The following is a 22,665-nucleotide window of genomic DNA, read 5'->3' as shown; positions in this document are numbered from 1 at the left end:
TTTGTTACTTTGCTGTTTCAGGAAGCTGTCAAGAGGAGGCTGGAATTGTTATTGTGAGTGCATGGTCACACTTAGCGTTGAGCTGTAATCAGAAAAGATCCACAGCTATATGTAAGTTAACAGCTGCTGCTGTAAGTTTATCAATATTTGCTTTAAATAATGTTGAGTTTATGTGTTCGTCGCAATTCCTGGAATCTAATCAAGGCTTAAAAGCGGCTACTCACTTCAGGTTTTGCACAGAAAATAGTCATTTGTACTTAAAAGATTTCGGTAATCTGTGTTTATTTTATAATAGGTAAAAGAAACATGAAATTGAAAAATGTTTTAGAGGATTTCAGAACAATTCGATTGAAGAAAAAACCGTTTTGATTTGGGATATTCGCCCAGAAAATGGATTATTATTGTTGTTTGTAGTAAATTATTTTTAATGAAGTAGCTAAGTAGGCACTGAAAAAAAAGAATAAATATTGATGCCAAATACCTTGCTTTTAAACTAAAATATGCCTATTTTGAAACAGGAATTTTTGAAGAAAAAAAAAACAAAATATGGGGAGATTCACAGGTAGACTGTATTGTGTGCTTTGAATCACTAGGAGTAGCACAAGTTTCTCTGAGCTTAAGGTCAGGTCATGTCCAGACATTGTTGTCCATAATAGACTTGTAAAGAACATAATGTACGAGTCATCAGATAAGGCATGTCACTCAGGTCCTAAAGTAACCTCCAACACACTTAACACCTCCATGTTTTACAGTCAAAATGATGTTCTTTTTCTGAAATGTTGTTAGTTGTACCCCAAATGTACTGCGACACACGTCTTCCATAAAATCTGCACCCCTCTCTCACATCAATGGACAAAAAATGTATTTTAGTCTCCTGTGGATCACAGCTGGTACTGTGGTTTGCTAGCATGCAAGGGGCTTGTCAATTATTGTTTCTCATTTGCTCTTTAATTGGTTTAGAAGAGAGCAGTATCAAAATCTTTTTGATCTGTTAGTCTATTTAATGTTGTTGAACAGTTTTTTGTTTCCACAGATCTGACAGTCAACTGGCTTAACTTAAGTCCTCAAAAACGTAATTAATCACATTCAATTTATGTTTTACACAAGTGACAGTCAAGTTTTATATTTACACCCTGTTTGATAGGAAATTTAGTTTGAGGAGCTGAAACATTTAAGTATAACAAGCAAAAAGAAGAAATCTCTTAGGACTAAACTACTGAGCAACTGAGCTGATAATGAGGTATGCAGCAATACATTTATGTTAAACATCAAAACTTCATTCATCAACCTCTTGGTGAAATATATTAGAACACTTCTAATATTCCACTTGTGTTTTTGGTTTTCTTAGACAGATTCCAAGGACATAGTTTTGGAGAGGAGGGCCTCAGGTTTTGGAACTTCAGGGTCTCATCTTTGATTTTGGCAGATGATGTGGTTCTGTTGGCATGTTTAGATCGTGACTGTCTTTACTGTTCTCTGGAGTAGTTTGCAGCCAAGTGCAAAGCGCCTGAGATGAGAGTATCTTGGTGTCTTATCCTTGAGTGATGGTACAATGGAGAAGGAAATAAGAAAATGGGAAGACAGACTTGAGACCTCGTCTGCGGTAAGGTGGGTGCTGTTCCAGTCTGCTGAGCCACATGCAAAGCTCCCAATTTACTGGTTCATCTCTGTCCTTGACCTCACAGATGGTAAAATGGATCTTGAGAAAGAGAACAAAGTCCCGGATACAAGCAGCTGAAATAAGCTTTCTCCGTCGGGTGGCTGGGCTCACCCGTAGAGATGGGGTGAGCAGCTCCGTCTTCTGGGGGAGAACTTGGAATAGAGCTGCTGTTCTTTTGCATCAAAAGGAGTCAGCAGAGGTTGTTCAGGCATCCAGTCAAGATGTCTCTTGGGTGCTTCACTTTGGAGGTTTTTTCAGGCACATGAGCTAAAAATTGGCAGACGCAGAACTCACTGGAGAGACTACGTATCTCTTCTGGGCTGGACATGCTCAAGCTGAGATGGAGAGTATTTAACTGCATGTTGGACCTGTTACCATCATGATCCGATCACAAGTGAGCTAAAGATAATGGCTTAGTGGATTGAAATTCAATGAAGGTATTATTTAGTGTAAGACAATGAACAGATCTTGGATGTATTTCTGCAATAGTACCCAAAAACAAAAAGCCACAAAGATTATTATGCATAAAATTACTTTTATTTATTCTTAGACCTTCAAAATATACTATTTAGGACAATCACAATTGAATTTGAATATTACATAGTCCACTAACATTTCTTTTGGAGTCAAGACTGATCAGTGACATCCTTAAGACAGCTGTAAAAAGCTTTGTGTAGCAGAGAGGCCAGAGGCCATGTAGGATCGCAGGATGCTGTGATTCTCCCGAGGAAGCAATCGCCCAACTGCTCACTTTACAAACGCTCTCAGCAGAGGCAGTCCTGCTGTTTTGACAGCACTGTTGAGACTTATGCATGTTGACAGGAGGCCAAGGGAATATATCATGACTGACAACGCAGGGCATTGTGGAGAGACTATACGAGCCAAATAAGATGCTCTAACCGACTTGTATTTTTGAAAAGGAGATTTGGCTTCAGCAGAACAATAAGTGCAGGGATTTCTGCTAATCTGCATAGTATTGAGATTGATTAACAAATCTCTGCTGTACTTTTACTGTGCAGAAATATTTTTAGTGTCTCCACAACAGGCTCGAGTAATTGTACAAAAATAACACACCTTTTCAAATCAGGATCTAGCGGGGAGGTGTGTTTTCTACTCTTATTATGTCAGCTGCTGTATCTGATTGAGCTAAATAATAGCAGCAGTCATAACATGTCAGACCTTTTCCTGGTCTGACTGTTTTGCTTTCTGCAATGTTCCTCTGCCATCAGTGTGGAATTGCTATAAGGAGTCCTAACTTTTTGCGTCCAGAGGATGCCAGATTATTATCAGCATGCACCAAATTTGTTTTGTTAACACTGAAAGAAAAGCAATAGTCTAACAGGGCTGGCACAATAAGCACAGGGCAGGTTTTGTTTGCAGTTAATTTTATCAAAGGATTTTCCCCCATTTTTCATTTATTCTGTGTCCCATAGTTTGAATTGCTTCATTGTGGTTTTGTCAGATGTTTTTGTTTGAGTCATATGATGTTTTGACATATTCAAACACATTCAGAAACAATCAAAATGCAAAACATGTTCTCTTGTAGAATTGAAAAAAAATTGCAGTCTAAAAATTGGGGGTGAGCTAAGATGTCTTTCACTAGTCAGTATTAAAAAATAGCAGCTAGTGTTGAGCTCGGGGCCATGGATAACCCAAACGCCTTTGTAAATCTGATACAAGCACAGATAAGATCTCTGAATTCTTTCAACACAGAGCCAGCACCACACAATCTCTTGTGGTCAATACAATAAGGCTTAGTGACTGACTTTCCACTGAATGTAATTGGCTGGGGACTGTGTCAGCCCGCACTTCCTTTCACTTCGCAGGAGTTGTATTCATATCACTTGGCTATTATTTGCTCTGACTGACCCTTTGATTGTAGGTATAAACCCTGAGCTCCTCAAATAGCAACCTCGCTCAGCTGTTTCACGGCTGCGTTGCTGTTAGCAACAATACAAAGAGCAATATGGAGATCAGTCTTTTCAATTAAACCTTTGATAGAAGGCAGGACCTGGAGGGACCAGGATTTTGTACAAACATCGTCCTGGGACTTTTACATCTGTCATTCCCCATCCAGCCAGGTGTCTGTGTTTAAATCTTCAGGATTAACTGTGATTGCACTGATAGTTGAAACAACTCCCCCTCGCCCCCCACACACCCCTTGTTGCCAAAGCTCCTCCTTTTTATACCTCACATTAAGATGAAATCAAGCCATGCGCAACAGGACTCACTCCCCACCCTCCTCTGCCTTCTGCTGTCCAGAGAAAGACATCAGAGGTGGGATTCGTCCCCACTCTGGTGTGGCTGCTTCTCCAGACTCCCTTCCATCTGTGATCCTCAGGGAGAAGAAGAATATCTGACAAGGGGCTCATAAGCCTCTTAGCCCCCCTGTTGCCCAGTTCTCTCTCAGCCCATGTTTTCCTAATTTAGTTGTGTAAGAAGTCCGCTGCAAGGCCCGTGTGTGCTGTTTGGATTGAAATTCGCTTTGTGGTCCTAATAGACTGGTCATGTATATCAATTAACACTACTCACTCATGGCAGGGTCAAACCTCTTGAGACCAGTAGAGGTAATTCCTTTCTGACTATTTCCTTATGGCATCAATGATGTGTGTTTAATTAGGTATCACTTTTGGTGGGTTACTGACTATGTTTCATTTTAAGTTCCTGCAGTAGTTTTTGTTTTAGCTTTACAAAGAATTGCACTGGAAAATACAGTTGACTTCAATCAGTTGGCCTGTCGATTTTCCATTCATTATCTCTGGTGTTTGATTGGCTAATCCATTAGTGAAAATTCAGGTTTTGTTGCCTGTTCATCAATTTAATCAAAGCTAATAACTAATTATTGTTTTCATTTGTTTCAATCATCCTATTTAAATGCCAAGTTTTTGTTATGTAAAAAATTTGACCAAAAATATTTCAAAACATTTTCAACATGTAATGTGACATTTATCCTGTACAATACAGCTGAAGAAATATATATCTGTTTGGGACAACAAAGTAAAACACCAAAAAAAAAAGAAAATACAGTAACATGATTGCACAGGTGTGTGCACAACCATAGATTAGTACTTTTTTGGAACAACTTCTGATTCAATTTCAGCATCCAGACTTTTTGAGTTCCCACCTCCCATCAGTTATATTAAATCTGATGAACCTCAAACAAAGTTCAGGAAACCTACCTGCAGCATTCATTATGCAAGAGAGCAAATAAACCTTAGACAGGTTGCTAGTCTAGAATTATTTAATTTGACCGTCATTATTTTTCATCCGATTTTATTCCACTGGATGTAAAACTATTAACTCCATCAGGTGTCCATCCAGTGCATGTTTTTGATTTGTAGTTAATGTTGGTTAGATAAAATCTCAACAATCTCAACAACAGGCATTTCAAACCTCAAAGAAAACCAGCAATTGATAAATGAGTAAAATTGTTAAGACTTGTGTGGATTTAATATTCGCCAGTCCAAGTCATAATATGAAGCTATTTTCCTTATACATATCATAGAACTGGACTCTCATATAATGATATCAAACGTTTCCAGTTAACTCACAATTTAAGCTTAGCGGCAGCAACTCCCAAACTGCTCAATTGTTTCACCTTCCTGTATTTCTATATCTCTTAATTCACCTTAACCCAAATTACAGAAAAAAACACCAAACTATTATTTTCTATCCTCAAATGTTTTTAACCCATCTTAATGGAGCAAATTATTTACCGGCATTTTCACAAAATGAGCATGTAACATTGGGCATTAAAAACATTCTGATGATTCGCCTAGTTTTGATTGCTTGAATGAATGAATTTGGGTTCCCTCAATAAGAGGATCACAAAGTTAAACACACAATGATATAACTCCATCTGCAACTATTCATTTGAAATGGCTCTCTTATCCTGACTGTAGTGCTGCGAGGTGACAGCAGGAGGCCAGCGGTCACAGATGGTTCTGCAGCAAAGGCTCCTTTGACTTTTTTCTCCTGTTGTTGTTTTCTCATGAACATGTTTGCCCTGTAATCCAGGATTAGCAGAGAGATTTTGTGTTAGTTTACAGCTGTAATACAACATGCGATTAATACCCTTTGCCCATCCAACACCACACACACACATAAAGGGGGTATTTGAGCTGAAAGATAGTATTGGTTGCTTGATTCTTTGCCTGAGGGAAATTAGATCTAATAGATATTTAATTAGAAGTCTCTGTGTATGTCCAGCTCATTCTGAGTCCCAAGAGTAACGTCAGCTCATATGTTACTCTTTCTATGTAACATACAGGTGATGCTTTTGTCCGTGCATATGAACACACACACACAAACACACACTATCAGTGACAGAGGGGGACTCAGAAAACCAGGCGGCTGCATATGGACTCTTGATATCAGTCAGTGGCCGTGTGATCTGGTTATGCAAAGTCTCCTAATCCCTACCTATGATGAATGCATGCTGGAATGGAGGGGAGGGGATGTGATGAAGTAGAGATATGAGGGCAGCTGTATGGGAGGCTGTCCACTGTGCTCTGTGAATGAGTGCTAACAAAGATTCCTGATCCCTGGTCTAGCAGAAGGAGGTGAACACTGGAGATCATGTCTAAGAGTGCATTACAGTACCATGGAGATGGAAATTCAGGTGAAGCAAGCTGAGAGTAAGAGGAAGAGGCATGAACATGCTGCCTTGTAGCGCAGAACAGAGATTCACATTAACCTTCAGTCCACTTTCTTGCCAACAGAGGAATTAGAGGGCCAGAGGTGTTATTGTACCAGCTGGGGAAGTACTGAGTTTGCAGAAGAAATAGGAGTATGCTGGAACCGCAAAGGGGGCTTTCTTTTGGGTTCCATGCAGTATATATATATATATTCCTCTTCACCTGCTTGAGCCCTGCTACTCACAGTGTTTTCTGGAAAGCGCAGGGTTGTCAGGGGTGACTGTGGAACAGAGGGAAGAAGTTGTGGGGAAGTGAGAGGATGGAGTCTATCTTTTTGGGATCAAAAAGGATGGCGAATAGGCCAAAGAAACACATGAAAGAAAAGATGGAGAGTTTAATAGTTGAAATGCAGTTGGAATGAATGAGAGGGACCTGCGAGTATAACAGAGAGAGAGAGAGAGAAGAGTGGCGGGGGTAATGGGATTAGGGGTAACACCTTTGGCAGGACTCACTGAGCCACCTGACACCCGGTCTGTTGGGAACCTGGGGAGAAACAGGGGGTGGAGGTTGTGGGGTAAGGGAGAAATTGGGGGTCCTAATCCTTGTCCATCTTGGGAAGTCATTCCCAGAGCTCTGAGGATTTGGGATTTTGGTTTCCGCTCTGCTTGCTTTGGTTAATAATACCCTGGGAGGGAAAGGAGACATGGCGAGAGAAAGAAGGAAAGAGACAGAAGGAATAGAAGAGATGAAGGAAAAGATTTCTTTACCCTGTGGAGGGCTAGCAGGACAGCAGCCTGAGAAAAAAGAAAGTGACTGAAGCAAGTACTAACATCTAAGCCCAGCCGTATACAGTTGCTGTTTGTGTATGTGCAGGTGTGCAAGAGCTTTTCTACATATAGAACCTGCTGGACAGTGTGTAAATACCGGCTTGCTTTCTTCAGTTCATCCCGCAGGTTGAGTAAAAGTCAATAATCCAAAAGTGGTTGTGATGTTTACTCAGAAGACCTATTCCTTGTGTGTTTAAATGACAGTGTTTGCAGGGCTGTTGTAAGTGTGCCCTGGTGTTTTTGTGTTTCTATGGTGCCGACAGGAGCTGATAACAGCTCTAATGATCATGGCAGCACAGTCAGGGATGTAGCTGTAGACGGGGCAAGGCTGCCTGGCTGGATGTGTCACAGTTTCTGTGTTTGTCCATCACCTGAGCTTAAGGTGTTGATAGGCCCATCGTCCACAGGGTCAAAGTGCGGGACAGTTTTCTGGTGTGAACTGGCCACTCAGCCCCTGAGAATGAAACACTAAAGAATGTGCCATCTTAGCGGTAGGCCAACTGTGACAACCTTCTCCACACCTCCAGAAATGAAACTCCTCACAGCTTTAGTATTTTTATTTTATTTTTTTAAAGAAATTTTGTAACTTTTGGCTGTTCTATTCCATAGGTGGAGATGTTCCGTCATATGCTGGGGAAAACCCTGGGCCTCTTTGGTTACACCATCCAGTATGGTTGCATTGCACACTGTGCCTTTGAATACATTGGCGAATTTGTGGTGGTTCGTATTTACAAGATTACATCACTGATGCCCCTTTTCCACACGTTTTTCTACGCAAAATAATAACCTTTTTTTTGTTGTCTTCATTCAGTGTTCTGGTCCTTCTATGGAGCCCACAATTGTAAACCATGATGTTGTGTTCTCTGAACGTATGAGTCGTCATCTTTTTAAAATAGAAAAGTAAGTAGGATTCTGTTTGCTGCACTGAAAGTTTTGGGTCTTGTTTCTAGCTTGCTCAAACCTTTTGACTCTGACCTCCCATCTCTAAAGGCTCTTGTGCCTGTTTCAGCTAACCAGTGGAATTTTGTGATCTAACTAAAATAACAACTTCTTTATTAAAAAATATACATGTTTCTCAAAAGAATGTGTTTTATGTACCTGGATATTGTAATGTTACCATTGTTTATATGAAGGCTATCTACCACTGTATTTGACTCTTAGATTTCTCTAAGGGAAAGACATGAGATGGCAGAATCATAAAGCTTGAGAAGAAGTGGTTAAAAAAGTAAATAAACTCCAAAATAGACATTACCTTAACTGTTCTTGGACAGCAATGTTGATATTTCCCTTCAACTAGTCCACTTCCACTATATAGGTTTTGTATCTCCATCTTGCTGTGTCAGATAAACATTTGAGGAATGTTTATCTGACACAGGGAGGAAATAGGTACATTTGTTCGGTTCTTCAGTAAAGATTGTTAAATGGATAAAAAATCTGTATGGAAATTTCTCCGTCGTTGTCCACAGAGGCTGTGACTGTTTGTGGCAACCCCAGAGGGTTGAAGGGTGACGTATACTGAAGCGGTAGAGGCGTCCTCAAAGTGTCCCGCGTCGTTGTGTGAAATTTGTGAACAAAACCAAACAGTCCACAACCATGTGACTGTGCGTCGACTGGTTGGCTTCGGGTTAAGTATGTGGGAGCGTTTAAATTTCCAAATTAGACCTTCAATAAGATTTTCCGCTTCACATTTGGAAATTAAACATATAATTGATAAGTTTTAGGGTTTTAATTCACTTTATTTTATAAGAAACAAGCTCCTGGTCCATTAAACCTTCAGTCAACAAATAGTGTAACTTACAGTTAATTATTTGTCTTGTTTATTTGCTTTGTTTGTTAGTTAATTGCACTTAATCTTGCTTTATCTTTCCTTAGCCTATTAATAAGTACAGACTTTTGGATTAATATTAACTGTGACTTCTTCTGATCGGTTAGATATTCTATGCTTGCTCTTTCATACTTATAAAATTATAAGAAATTACCTCTTCTTTGTCTATGAGTGCAGTTTCTAACACCATGGATGACTCAATAATGGATTTTGAGATGAGTCAACTTTATTGATAAGCTATTTTGCTCATTTAATTTTGATAACTAGTGAGATTGGTTTGTTTCTGGTTTGTTTCATTGAAATTTGCACATATCTGCTACAGCTGGTTTTGCAAATATAACTGATAATATTCGAGTCACTGCATCATGTATTGTGTGTCATTACATGAATATTTGTATTTATTTGTTTTCAGGGGTGACATAGTAATTGCAAAAAGTCCATTCGACCCACAAATGAACATTTGTAAAAGGGTTATTGGATTGGAGGGTGATAAGATCTGCACCAGTTCTCCCTCAGATTTGTTCAAGACCCACACATATGTGAGTATCTTTATTCATGTTTTAGACACTGTCTTACCGCAAACAGCCACAGTTAAGTGTTTCCCAAAAATGAGGAAAAGGTACAGTTAAATAGAGTGAATGAAAAATGTGTTTAGTACAAAACACTTGATAGCTTCTCTCAACCTAAAATGAATGCTTATGCATAATGCAAAACTGTGTCTGAGTTGTTCTTTGTGTGACTATCGCAGTCTATAGGCTTTCAGAGTTGTTTACATTTTAGACCATGCACATCCATTTTATGTCAGTGGTCAAAATATCAGCTTTTGACAACACCTATATTTCCTAAGAATGGTGATAAAACCAGAGAATGAACAGGGTTTCTGCTGCCAAAACCACTGTCATTGCTTTTCTATTACTGCCCCCCCCCCCCCCCCAACACCCACAGCTCAGGCCCGCAATCTCTCTGAAGCCTGTTAGAGTTAGTGCCAGCCGAATGGACAGACTGATGGGTGGGAGGAGGGTTATCTGAGTGTGTGTGTGTGTGTGTGAATGAGTATATGACAGTCCACAAACCAAAGGTTGTGTTTATGTTGCATCTCTTTGAATTTACTTTGTATTTTATAGACTATGGGCAAACGCCTGAATAAGTTCAGAAAAATATAGCACAAGGGCAGGCCTGCAAGCGACATTCATCAAATGACAAAGTAAATGCTTACTTCTACTATCTTTACCTCCACATAGAAACGATTGAAAAAGTTTATCATAATGCAGTGAAAAATGTTCCACTTTAAGTCATTTTAAAACTTTAAACTAATTTATTTGGGTTCAGGTAAATTTTTTTGAATACACTCTGATACTGATTTTATGCATTCTATTCAGTCTTTAAGTGATAGACCAGTTTCAAACAGAAACCGGACTCTGATGTATTCATCAGAAACTTATACTGTATGTAGCTGAAAACTGGATGAGTCCCCTTGAACTACCACAATGAAATTGATCTGCACGTGTACCACATAAATAGCTAATTATTCCTTTAAGGACTATCTGTAGGTATGAATAAAACAAACATCTGTAAGCTGTAGTTGTTGGTGAAGCAAATTTTGTCTGTGGGTAATAATGGGTGAAATTAACCTAACATCCTCAACATATTATTCAACACACGCACTTTTATAACCCTAAATTATTTCACATCCCAAAACTTTATAATTAATTTGTGATTTTTAAAACTTTTTTGTGGCGGCTTAAAGCTGCTACATTTCTAACTTTCTTCAGATACTAGCTGTGCTGGAGGGAAAGCTACCACAAAAGTGTTAGTTTTAGCTGATATTTTTTTAATCCTGTCATTTTATATAGCATAATCAGCTAGCATTGTTAAGTGTATAATCTTATGATTGTGTGAAAGTATGAATGAGTTAAACTGCTGGGTCATTCAGCAAATGCAGGAGCCTCTGTTCACACAATAGCTCCAGAAGGTATCCTCCCTCTGATTTGTAAAGTCTGCCATGAGCTTCTCTCTCATTAACTTTCAGTATTATAACACTATAACAGAGCATTGTATTTTTTAAAAACATAAATTAGCTTAAAAATCATTTTTAAAATGCATATCCTGGCAAACAATATGGAATCACTGCTTTGCAAGAATGCTTAGTGAATTCTTTTACTAAATGAATAAATTCAAATCAAATATGATAAATGAAAAATGTTCCTTTGCTGTATATATTTAATATAGCTTGTACATAATTCCTTATGTACAAGCTATATGTTTCTTGGTGAAATTTCCTATTGATCATATCTTCTTCCTCCATTGTGGATTAATGGGCTGAAACCATACTCTGAACTTGAAAATACTTAAATTTATCAGGGATATGACTGGTGTGTCTTCTGTCAGCTGTGTATGCGATTGTACAATTTACAAGACTATGTTTGTGTTTTGAGGTTCAAGTCTGTGTTGATGGTCTCTGATTTCAAAGGGATGCAAGCTCAGCTCACTATGGAGACAAAAAACAAGTTAAAGCATGCCGTAGTTCACTGCTTTTTTACATGTATTATGCATCTTAGTAATAGCATAATAGATACTTAAAGCATGTTAACGTCATCTATCATCAAATATGTGGTGTCATGAATTATGTATTTTAGCTCCTAAGAATATATTAATATTGTTTACCAGCATCTAGTCTGAGAAAAAAACTCTTCATATAAATGTCCCCTAATATAGTTTTTTCCTCTAGTGCAGAGAATAAATGTCCCTGTGTGTGGTTATTATGATGTGTGAAACATAATATGTAGGCCTGTAAAGATGATTTTTGTAAGACGGTGTTAGACCCTGTCATCACCTCTTTTCTTGTTCAGACAGATAGACAGACGTGTCTCCTCCACCCCCAGAGATCCAGCAATGTACTAATTGCTCTCTCACCTTTTCAGAATCATTTCTATTGTGTCAAAACAATACCGGTTGATCTCTAATGTTACACCAGGGGACAGAGAAAGACATGCGAGACGAAACGTCAGCCATACTTTCTGTTCTCTGCTGTAAAGTTAGACAGAGAGATATGGTTGGAGATGAGCTGAATATTCATACACACTGTATTAATGGAAAGTAATTCCTCACCCCAATCATGTTAAAATAATGAACAGTGTAATGGCAAGGTTGTTAAACAGCCGTCCTCCACAGTGATGAGAGCTCTGGCTTCAGCTCTACTCGACCCATCTCTGACAAGCACACAATGCCTGGCATGGACCCAACCTGCTACCACAAGACTGCTGCTGTCTTTCCCATCCATTCTGCCCAGCAGTCCGCCGGCGGATTAAAGGAACTCCATGTATAAATACTTTAAGCCTGCGTTGAACTTGATATTTAAAAATGCTTGTCGAAATCTGTTCTAAGTCAAAAACAGACATTGATGTTCATTGAAGATAGATGACAAAGTACTTACTAATCTCATCTGTCTTCAGATAAACTCCCTAATAATAGGTTTTTTGTATCAATTTCTGAAAGAGAATACAAAAATAAGTATCTGGGTCCAGCTGTGTTTTTAATGCTGAAGCTTTCCTCTGACATTTTTTTTTCTCCTTTTGTGACTTAGGGAAAAGATAGTTTCTAGCTTTATTTTCAATTTGCCATGATCTGAAAGGCCAAGTTTCAAAGATTTCTGTTTAATCACCTTTTAAATTACTGCCTGGTTCATCCTCCAAGTATGCTTGTTTATACATTTTTGCTTAGATGGGAAAGTGTTGCTAATTAATAGTTTAATAGATGAGATCCTTTGTTTAGATAATTCTAATTGGCTGAAATATAAATCGAGAGAAATTACAGTGATTGATTGTAATTATCTAGACTAAAGAGAAAACCACCTGGAATACAATTATTCACACCGCTTCACCTTTTCCATATTTTGTTACACTACAACCTTATTCAAAATTGAATTAAATTAATATCTTTCCTCATACCAAATATTACAATATGGAGGGTGCAAAAAGATCCCTGATGGACTCTCAGATCACGAGAAAAAAAAAAACCCTGTGATATCTCATCATCAGGCCTATGCCATCCCTGCAGTGAGGCATGATAGTGGCAGCATCATGTTAAGGGGATGTTTTGCAGCAGTAGGACTAGTGAGGTTAGAAAAAGATGAATACAGCAATGTGCAGAGATATCCTGGATAAAAACCTTCTCCAGAGCACTCTTGACCCCAGACAGAGGTGACTGTTCATTTTACATCAACACAAGGACCATCCTGCCAAGATGTCAAAAAAAGTTACTTGAGCACCAGTCTGGGAGTCCAGATTTGAATATCATTGAACATTTCTCGAGATATCTGAAAATGGCCAAAAATCATCCAACCTGAAGAAGCTTGAGAAGAACTGCAAAGAAGAATGGGCAAAACTGTCTAAAGATGGACAAATTAAGCTTGTGACATCATATTCAAGAAAAACCTGAGGCTGTGACACGTTGATTGCTGTGACATGAGCAATCAACGCAATCAAGGTCTTCAATCTTTGCTGATTTGGATACCTACAGAAATACCTGTGAATACTTGTGTATTCACAACCTTACATAAGGTTATGAATACTTTAAAAAAAAGACAATTACACAATAAAAAGAAAATTTAAAATGCGATAACACAATAGACCATTTAAATAAAATGTCTGTCTTCATCAAATACCTGTGCTGGTACACCATATGTGTATTGCTCTTGATGTGAGGTTGAGGCTGAAAATGGTCACACTTTGGTCACTACTGTTAAAGATGTTTTTGTATCCGATTTTGGAAACAAACCTTGAGAACTCACAAATTCACCTCACACATTGTTGTGCACACACTTTGTCGATACAAACAAGCCTTTATTTTTAACATAAATGCACTCAATAATTTAAAAAAGAAGTGCTCTTCTTGACATTTGTTGACCAAAAAGCTGTGCTTTTATAGATGAACAGAATCAAGAGAGGGTTTTCTAAAATAAATAAATAAAAAAACCAAGTTATGATTTGGCAGATGATGGTTTGGCAGATGACAAACGGTAGCGTTTCTTTTTCCTGTGCTTGGGAGCCAGCATATGTTACCATGTTAATGAGGTGTAATGGTGAGAATCCAGCATGTTGACATATGGTTCTCAGATGACTCCTTTAATGATATTCATTTGTGTCGTTGTTAGTCAGCGAGTTGTTTACCTCATGTTAGGTCAACGTGTCACTGGCTTGTGATTATGTCACATCATCTGTCTCAATTATCAAATATGAAATGAAATGCAGCGTCCCGCATTATGACTGGGGAGCAATCAGAGACCGGAGTGATAGGAGGAAGGAGCTTGAGAACAGGAAAAGGCATGACATCACTCCACTGCTAGTTTTCCATTTCCTTATTCACGTTGTTCTCTTTCTTCCAGAGGACTTTTGCCGTTAAAAAAGTTGGGCAACACAAAAATAGACTCGTGGATTGTGATGCCCATTATGACAATATAATGTGTTGTTGATCCTGTCTGCACATATAGGGGGACAGCACACTTAATTAGGGCCTTGACAAGCCTACTCTCCTAAAGTGATGAGATTAATCATAATTGGTGTCACTGTGAATTAGAGCCTGCTTGGATGACTGCCCCACTGGCAGGTCGGACCGCGGTGGAGACCCTTGGACGCTGCTGCTAGCCGCAGCTTAGTTTGCTCCCTCTTTCTCCCTCTGTCCAGCTATCTCAGGCCCCTCTCTGGCTTTGCCCTCCCTGGGTACGAGGGGCGCAGATCTCAGCCAACAGCCTAATGACCCTGTTTGAAGTTCTCCTAAGTCTCCATCTCCCAACCCAGTTTGTTACCCATGACCCCTCTCCTACGACAGTGCGGTGATAAAGAGGGATCGGCAAGTTGACGTTAAGATACGTGAGGAGGGAGGGATAGCTGAGGGGACTAAGTGGTGAACGGGGTGAGGTTTACACAGAGTTGCAATACATTGTGAGAATTATTTACTTTTATGCAGTATTGAAGGCGGGTGGGGGGGAATTTAAATCATATTTTACTTTGGACAAGTGTACATGTTAATCATTTTGTCAATATTGTGTGTGTAACAATGATTTTAGGTTCCAATGGGCCATGTATGGCTGGAAGGGGATAACCTTAGGAATTCCACTGACTCAAGGAACTATGGCCCAATTCCATATGCCCTGATTCGAGGTCGTGTTTGCTGGAAGGTAACACACAAATTCAACTTTAAAATTATCTTGGTTTGCAAAACATGCAGAAAGCCTTGGTGTTCCATTTTCTTATCTCAGATTGAAAATGAGCAAAGTGTTTGGAGTTGAGTCACTTTGCACTTATTGTTCTCCGATAAATCCCTCCATTATGGCGAAGTACTAATCAGAGATTATAGTCAGTTGGAAGTTTGAAACAAGTGTGTCTGATTGGCCGAAGCCTGGACAGCATATTGTCTAGCTTTCCATTCTGCTATGTTGTCATGTCACCGGATGTCATCGCAACCATGACCCTGGAAATAGGTCAGGCAACCTTCTGTCCATCTGATTGGATGGCAGCACTCCACTGGAGGCCCTGCTATGACAGCTGATGAAATAACAGGATTTTTAATGAGGTCAAATACATCATTAAAAGCTGTATTAGGGCGTGTGTCCAAGATGTGAAATAAAGTGTTTTTTTCCCCCTATAATGGCTTTATTTTTGTATTAATCAAATCTTATTTCTCCTTTAACTCCTTGTTATTCTGCTTTTTTCCCCTTCACAGCTCTGGCCGCTGCATAGTTTTGGCACTATGAGTGAAACCCCGATGAAACACATCATTAAAGCTCAGAGGGACTCAGACTCGGATTGACACACTCAATTGTTTATTTTTCTGTACTTAGTTTAAAACCTCTTTTTAATAAAATGGCTACATGGCCAATTTTCTTGTTGTGATTTTTGCTTTATTATGGTCAGACACATTTTAAATTCAGGTTTTCTTTTTGGCAAAATCACTTAGTGTTCATACATACTTGATTAATGGTACTGCTTTAGAAGTGCCAGAGCCCTTTGTCATTTGGGGCTTACAGTGTACTTATGAGAGTGTGAGCAATGTGTATAACTGAGTTCCTGGGAACACATGCAAGAATTTACACAGGTAAACCTGAGTCACGCAATCAATATGCCTCAATAGAGAACTACAACACAAATCTAAAGGTTTCAGATCTCATTCCACTTAGTGTTGTGCAGATTTCTTTACATTTAATTTCAACGTGAAATACACCCAGTACACCAAGACTACATAATTATGCAGAAAAGCTGTGCTCACTTTTCTACAAAACAATATCTGTCAAAAAATTAATGTCATGCTATCATGCTTACCCTGTCTTGGCATTATGATGAAACACACAAAGTCCCTGGCTACTTAATATTTCATTAAAGCAGAAAAAGCAGTTGGAAAATTTAACTATGCAATATTAATATGTACTTAGTAAATCCTGTCTTGCTATTGGATAAATTTTGTGTTGAACTTAGTAAAATATCTCCAGACCTTCTTTATATGTCTGGAGATATGTAACTTTATAGATGTAATTCCTCGTTGCCTATTTGTTGAAGGCATAGCCAAGACAAAGTCGCTTTTGAAATTGTTCATATTTATGGCATTTGTTACTGAATATGCAAGCCATAGATTTAAAAAGGTATAATCATATCCTCAGTAAGGGATAATAATTTTCTGAAAACATTAATATGAAGCATTTTTGTAAATAAATATGTTTACTTTATCCCTTAAAATCTTAAAGTGACCACCATTAAATTCTATGCTTTTTTTATATCCTAAAACATTAAATATCCATTTTGAAAACTATCCTGGTTGAGAGAGAGAGAGAGAGAGAGAAATCACTTCACCACTGCACATTTGCAAGTCTTGCTTCGCCTGCTCAGACCTTCCTGGGCATGGGGACACGGAGCTTTTACATACTGAGCTCAGCTGGTCATCCTCCGAGGCAGAGAGGGGACTCTTCTCTTTGAGCTCCCCGAGGGAAGTGAGTTCTGGGCAGCCGTGGGTCCCTGTCCAGCTGCTTCATCTGTCTGGAGGGGACCAGAGGGTCACAGACAAGGCTCTCTGTGACACTGAATTATCTGCCTGAGTGTGATTGTGCCTGCTGGGAGAGACACTCAAGATAATATGAGTGTGTGCTTATAAAAAACATTTTTTTCAGGGATTTGCTTCCAGCACATCTTCGTTCTCAAGGTTTTACATTCATCTGTTGCGTGTCAACACTGTTCTGCTGTTTAGCTGAAATGCTGACACAAGCAATCTCAGCATGTGCCCCTTAAATATACTTCCCTAAAGAGGGAGCCATGGCTGTTTACTGTTGCAACTCCTAGTGGAGTTCAAGGAAAGATAAGGTTGGGGATTCAGATGACCATTGGTCTAATAGGATATGTTTGTCATTCTTTCCCCTGGGACAGAGCCTTACGCTGGGGAAAGATTGACTGTATTAGAGTAAAGAATAAGAATGTAAACTGTTAAGTTGTAATTAAAGCCACATGTAGTTTGTGTTATAACTCTTCACAATACTATGAGTTGAACCAAAGTTCCAAGGAAATGACAGAGGTGTAGATCACTCTGATGCTGAGTGGGCACAAAGCCTGGAGTGAGGCTGGAGGAGGTAGACATCGGAAGAACCAGACAACAGACAGCTGTGCTGAGCTATGCAGCACTGCACAGTCAGGCTATGGGCTGTCAGTGAGGCTGAGGTGTGTCTGCTCCCTACACAGGAGACAACAGGGACAGAAGAAAGGTGTACCAATCCCATGTCATTTCACATTATTGATATGCCCTGTAAATACAAGCAAAGGTACTTTACAATTTCTGCTGCAGTAAAAACAAAAAAAAGATTAAAAGGACCTTTCTCTATATCATACATGATGGTAGTATTCAATTTTAATTTTTATAGTCTATTGGATTTCTTTTACCTAACAAGTATGTCCACAGAAAATAAAGACTACATAATCATTTAATCATTAAAATTGCAATATCACACCAGTTACCACTTATTAATTACGATCTATTGTCTTCCAAACAATAGTGTACGGATTTCTATTTTACATGTGGTTATCTTTCTTTGTTCCTATTTTGACAGTGGTGGTCAGGAATGTTTGATGAGGCCCAGGTTGATCGGCAGTGGGCCCAGTGTGTTTTAATGTCCCTGTGCATGTTTGGTCGTGGATTTTTGGCATTCACTTACTTGCTGTAGCCAACTTCAAACAAACCCGTAGCCCTGTTTTTTTTGTTTGTTTTTCTTTGGCTCAAAAATGTTGACTGTTTCATCTTTTTTATAAACTGTGCAAATTATGTTTAGTTTAGTTTTGTTTTTATTTGTACAAAGTTCCATAACTCATTTTTGGAGTGATCAGCTAAAGGAAAACATCATGCTGATTTGCTGCTATACAACAATACAGACTAGTAAATTAAATTATGTTACAAATTCTTAGTGTTCTTATGACAGCACTCAATTAGAAGGTGAGTTACGTAATTTAAAAGTGGAAGTGGCGAATTTCTACGTCCTGTGGACATATTATGGTGATGGCAAAACAATACAAGAGCTCTAAACAATGACTGCAGTACGTTTCATTCAAAACATACTGCTTGGTTTTGTTTGATCAAGTCCCAGGATAAGAACTTGTTACATCTGATCTGTCAACTTCATCTGGTAGGGCCTTAATTTAACTATAATCAGGGGATATTTAAAAAAGTTAGTGAACAATTAGTGAACAAGAGCCTGAAGTTCACTAATAAACTTTTTAGGTTTATTGCCTAAAAAACTTAAATATATTTGTAATGCTAACAGATTACAAATATTAATCTGTTTGTAATGCAAACAGATTAATATAAAAAAAAACTGACTCGGTGCTACAATGTCTGATGAATTGCATGTTTGCACTTTACAAAGCTACAAACTCAAATAGCAAGGTCTTGTCCTCTGTTATGTTTAAGAAGTTTTTCATCCATCCATTCATCCATTTTCTTACATCCTTGTCCCTAATGGGGTCAGGAGGTGCTTGTGCCTATCTCCAGCTATCGTTCCTGGCGAGAGGCGGGGTTCACCCTGGACAAGTCGCCAGCCTGTCGTAGTAGAAGTTTTTCCTTTAGCTTTAAATCTCCCCTTTCTGCAAATAGGTGCTCCATTTTAAAATACATAAACACACCCTGGACAAGTAGCCAGCCCATTATGGGGCAACACAGAAAAACTCAGACTCAGGGACAATTTCATAGAGACCAACTCTTTGCATCAACTGTTTGCAGTATAACAAAGATTTGCTGCTGAAGGAAATATTTTTTTTCAGGTCAAGAATCAGTGCCTTTGTGAGTGGAAGCTGATTAGAAATGGTTCTAAATTGTTATCTGTTTAGCAATTTTAATATCTTTTAAAAATCCCAAATTTGGATTTTCAGCTTTTTTTCTTCTCAATTTTCACTGTTTAACATATTTTCATACTACAGGTCCCATAAAAGACATAGTAGTAAAGGTAGTACAAAGTGGGCAAACAGGACAAGAAATAAGGACTGTGAAGAATAGTGTGTAGAGAGGTAGACAGACAGCATGTGTTCATTTCAGGTTAAATGGATGTTTTAATAGTGCAAAGACACATGAAAAAAAAAACAAGAACAGGAGGTATGGGCAAAGAGGGCTGTCACTAGTAATAGGCAGGTTTGTTTGTTTTTATATCTATGTTGGAGAATGTGCCCCGAAAGCAAACTTAGGTCAGATGCAGCAGCATTGTTCTGACATCCTAATCTCTCTTGTGCTACCTCCAAATCAAAAATATCTCAAATCTAAATATATGCCATCATGTAGAGGGTACTAATGACAACCTGTTTCACTTTTATGGCAACAACTGCAACTTGTAAAATTATTTATTTAGGTAAAGTCATGTCGCTCTTCCTTGGACTCTTTCCTTATTTCTGTTCTGTTGTTGTGCCCAGCTTTCTTCCATCACTTCATCTTTACAGGCTCTCCTCTCCCATCCACTTATGTTGCCTGTGGCCAATGGGGAATTGCTCCTTTCACTGATGGACCCTTTCATTCTCCCCTTTTAATCAAGCCTGTTAGTACTTCTTAATTAAGACATCACAGTCGTGTTTGATCACTCGCGCTCCTCTCTGAGAGGAGGGAGGGAGAAAGACAGTGAAAGAGATCATGAAAAGGAGCCCATATACCCTACCGGTCGCAGTTTTCTGTGTGTGAAGATGACTGAACAGCTTCAATTGTAGCAGATACACCTCCTCCGACTCTTCTCTGCCAGCCCTTGAGGCTTGCGGTGTGTACTTTTCCCAAACCAACAGGCATCAACCTCCAGAGATCCATACCAGACAGATGGTATTGGAGGCTGGGTGGGATGGCTATCGAGCTCCCTACTGTCAGTTTGTTCTGATGATCACACACACCAGGCTGTCGATACTCACAGTCTACTAATCAAAGAGTTAAAAAAAAAAACAGAACGCAAAGACTCTTTAGAAACGTAAACTTTGCAGGTTTTTATTTAGGAAGTGAGACTCCAAACTTCAAAACAGTAAAAGTTATACTGTTGTTTTTGCCTGCCTTATGCCAGGACACTAAGTCAACATTAGGCTGTCTTTAGCTTTGGTTTGTTACCTCTGTCCTCAATATTAAGGCTGAGCAGGATCTGAGTTAGTATGGTAAAGATGGCTACTCTGTGCTTACAGTACACTTATTGTGAGTTTAGAAGGAAAGCTTTGGGAACTCTGTCCTCAGGCGACAAACAATGTTGAAAGAGGGGGACACAAATAGCACCATTAGTGATTGAATACTTTACAAAATCTTTCTGACCTATTTTCCCTTTTTTCAATACAGACAGAGAAACAAACAAAACTCATTTGTAGTTTGGGGAGCTCTTTGAGGATCAGAGTAAAACTTTAACTTGGTCTGGTAGGAAGTACCTCAGTTGAGCATATTAAGACTGAATCCTATTTCTAATGTCCCAAACATAATTCATATAATGGATGAAATACCCCTCTGATAATGGGACATTTAAAGGAACTGATACATCAGTTTTTTATTTTTTATTTTATGCATATTAACAAGCGTGGCATAAGTGACATTCAGTGTTGTATAGAAACCTACTAATCATATATAATACAGTGACATAATTTATTAGTAAAAAATCTAACATAAAACAAACGTATGTACCAAAACGGTGGATTTAAGTGTACTGATATGCACCAGAATAATGTATATAGTAGAATAATACCCAAAAAATGTACTCAAGTAAGAGTAGCATCACTGCAATATATTACTACTAAATTAGAAGTAAAAAGTAGTGTAAAAAAGTATTTGGTAAAAATGTAGAGGTAGGGAAAATATCCTAGATAACTTTAGATCTAGATGGTACTATTTGATATATTTCTGGAAACCTCATGTTCCTTGAAAGGTTCGATCTAAGTGGTTTTTTATTGGTTTTGCAGAAATCAGATTTCGGTGCCTGGAGAAGCTCAATCAAGAAATATGGTTAAATCACCATATTTAACCATTCATGACCTTTTGTCATACAAGTTTGGATATTTGCGTTTTCTTAATAAATTCACAGTTTATTTGTATGCACTGAGGTTATCCTTTTCTAATATTGAAATGTGCTGGATGATCTCAAATATTTAGTGGTTATGAAAAAGCAGAACTAGACAGAAATATTGTGCATTTTTCCTTATGTAATTAGCTGTTTGTTTGTACAGAGTGGTAAAGTAGAAAGTATCGTTTTTTTCTTAATAAATAAAGACAAAAATAATAAAATGCAAAAATCACAAAAAATTGAAATTGCAGCTGGGTGGACTCTTAAAAGCTGTCATTATCTCCACCTTCAATTCAACATTTCACATGAAGAAGTTGTTTAATGTTGTTTCTCTACAGGAAATAATCTTATAGCCTTCAGCTGTATCTATTGTTTCTGCCACAGATATCGCTCTACTGCTTACATTCTGTTGTCTCAGTTTAATATTAATAATATACTAATGTAAAGATTGAACATATTTAATTAAAAAAGAAGAAGTTGGTATGTCTGCCCTAACCTTAATTCTTAAAGCATCTTGCTGCTTCCTTCACCGCTGTCTGCTGGTCAGTCAATTAGCCTGTGAGTCAGTGTGCTACTGAGTCAGTGAGATTAAGGTACAGTGTGCGTGTTATTTTCACTGTGAGCTCTCCTGTCTGCATATGTGGCCCCCCTGGCATGTCCTGGATCCCCGTAGCGGGATGCGTAGCCATTTCTGCCTGGTTAGCTGATGGGGGCTGTTCTGCTTCCAGACAATTTAGCAAAGGAAACTCCTGCAACAAACATAAACAGACAGAGACTGATCCAGGCAATAACAACCAGTACATACACAAAGAAATCCCACAAACACAAACAGGAGTGGTAAATGTGTGGAATGAAAAGCTTGTCTACTATTCCGGGGAGATTATTTCCAAGTTTTTTGTTTTGTTAAATCTCCCTCCATGAAAGTTGCTCTTTGTGACTCTAGACATTTACCAGAGTCTGGAAACCATCTGCAAACAGAAGATTCCTGTGGCTGGATTAGGGCTTGCAGTCTCTTTCTCTCTGTTTCTGTGAGAAGAAGTCCATTTGCCCCAAAGGTAAAGGATAGAAGGGTCAAATAAAAGGAGGATAGACGCGGAGAAAAAAAAGACAGCCAGAATGGATAACAACTTAGATCCTTGGAGCGAGGCATGGACCTGAGTGGAGATGGAGAACTGGCATGGGGAATCAGA

At 38.6% G+C, this 22,665-nt stretch overlaps 1 protein-coding gene across 7 annotated transcripts; it reads left to right on the top strand.

The window, feature by feature from the left end:
- Positions 1-13: 13 nt before the first annotated feature.
- On the top strand, positions 14-15,835 carry immp1l (inner mitochondrial membrane peptidase subunit 1). Of its 7 annotated transcripts, none has more exons than XM_028014321.1 (9): positions 27-131; positions 1,034-1,240; positions 1,349-1,608; positions 1,686-1,784; positions 7,734-7,844; positions 7,936-8,024; positions 9,362-9,488; positions 15,014-15,124; positions 15,670-15,835. In XM_028014321.1, exons 4-9 carry the CDS (start codon positions 1,686-1,688, stop codon positions 15,754-15,756), a joined length of 624 nt encoding a protein of 207 aa, XP_027870122.1. In that variant the 5' UTR covers positions 27-131; positions 1,034-1,240; positions 1,349-1,608; the 3' UTR covers positions 15,757-15,835. The 7 variants fall into 7 exon arrangements, with proteins under 7 accessions (XP_027870127.1, XP_027870124.1, XP_027870122.1 ...); XM_028014322.1 differs by having other exon boundaries at positions 53-111; XM_028014325.1 differs by lacking the exon at positions 1,686-1,784.
- The last annotated feature ends 6,830 nt before the right edge of the window (positions 15,836-22,665 follow it).

The sequence above is a fragment of the Xiphophorus couchianus genome, chromosome 4 (assembly GCF_001444195.1).
Source record: "Xiphophorus couchianus chromosome 4, X_couchianus-1.0, whole genome shotgun sequence".
Classification (NCBI taxonomy): Eukaryota; Metazoa; Chordata; class Actinopteri; order Cyprinodontiformes; family Poeciliidae; genus Xiphophorus; species Xiphophorus couchianus.
Note: the sequence above shows the minus strand (reverse complement) of the source record. Positions and strands in the feature narration are given on the sequence as shown.

Bases quoted from the DNA above. Each gene is read 5' to 3' on its own strand.
- immp1l (XM_028014320.1), top strand. From the start codon at position 1,638: ATGCAAAGCTCCCAATTTACTGGTTCATCTCTGTCCTTGACCTCACAG. The intron at 9,489-15,013 runs GTGAGTATCTTT...CAATGATTTTAG, and splicing joins TGTTCAAGACCCACACATAT to GTTCCAATGGGCCATGTATG. The intron at 15,125-15,669 runs GTAACACACAAA...TCCCCTTCACAG, and splicing joins GAGGTCGTGTTTGCTGGAAG to CTCTGGCCGCTGCATAGTTT.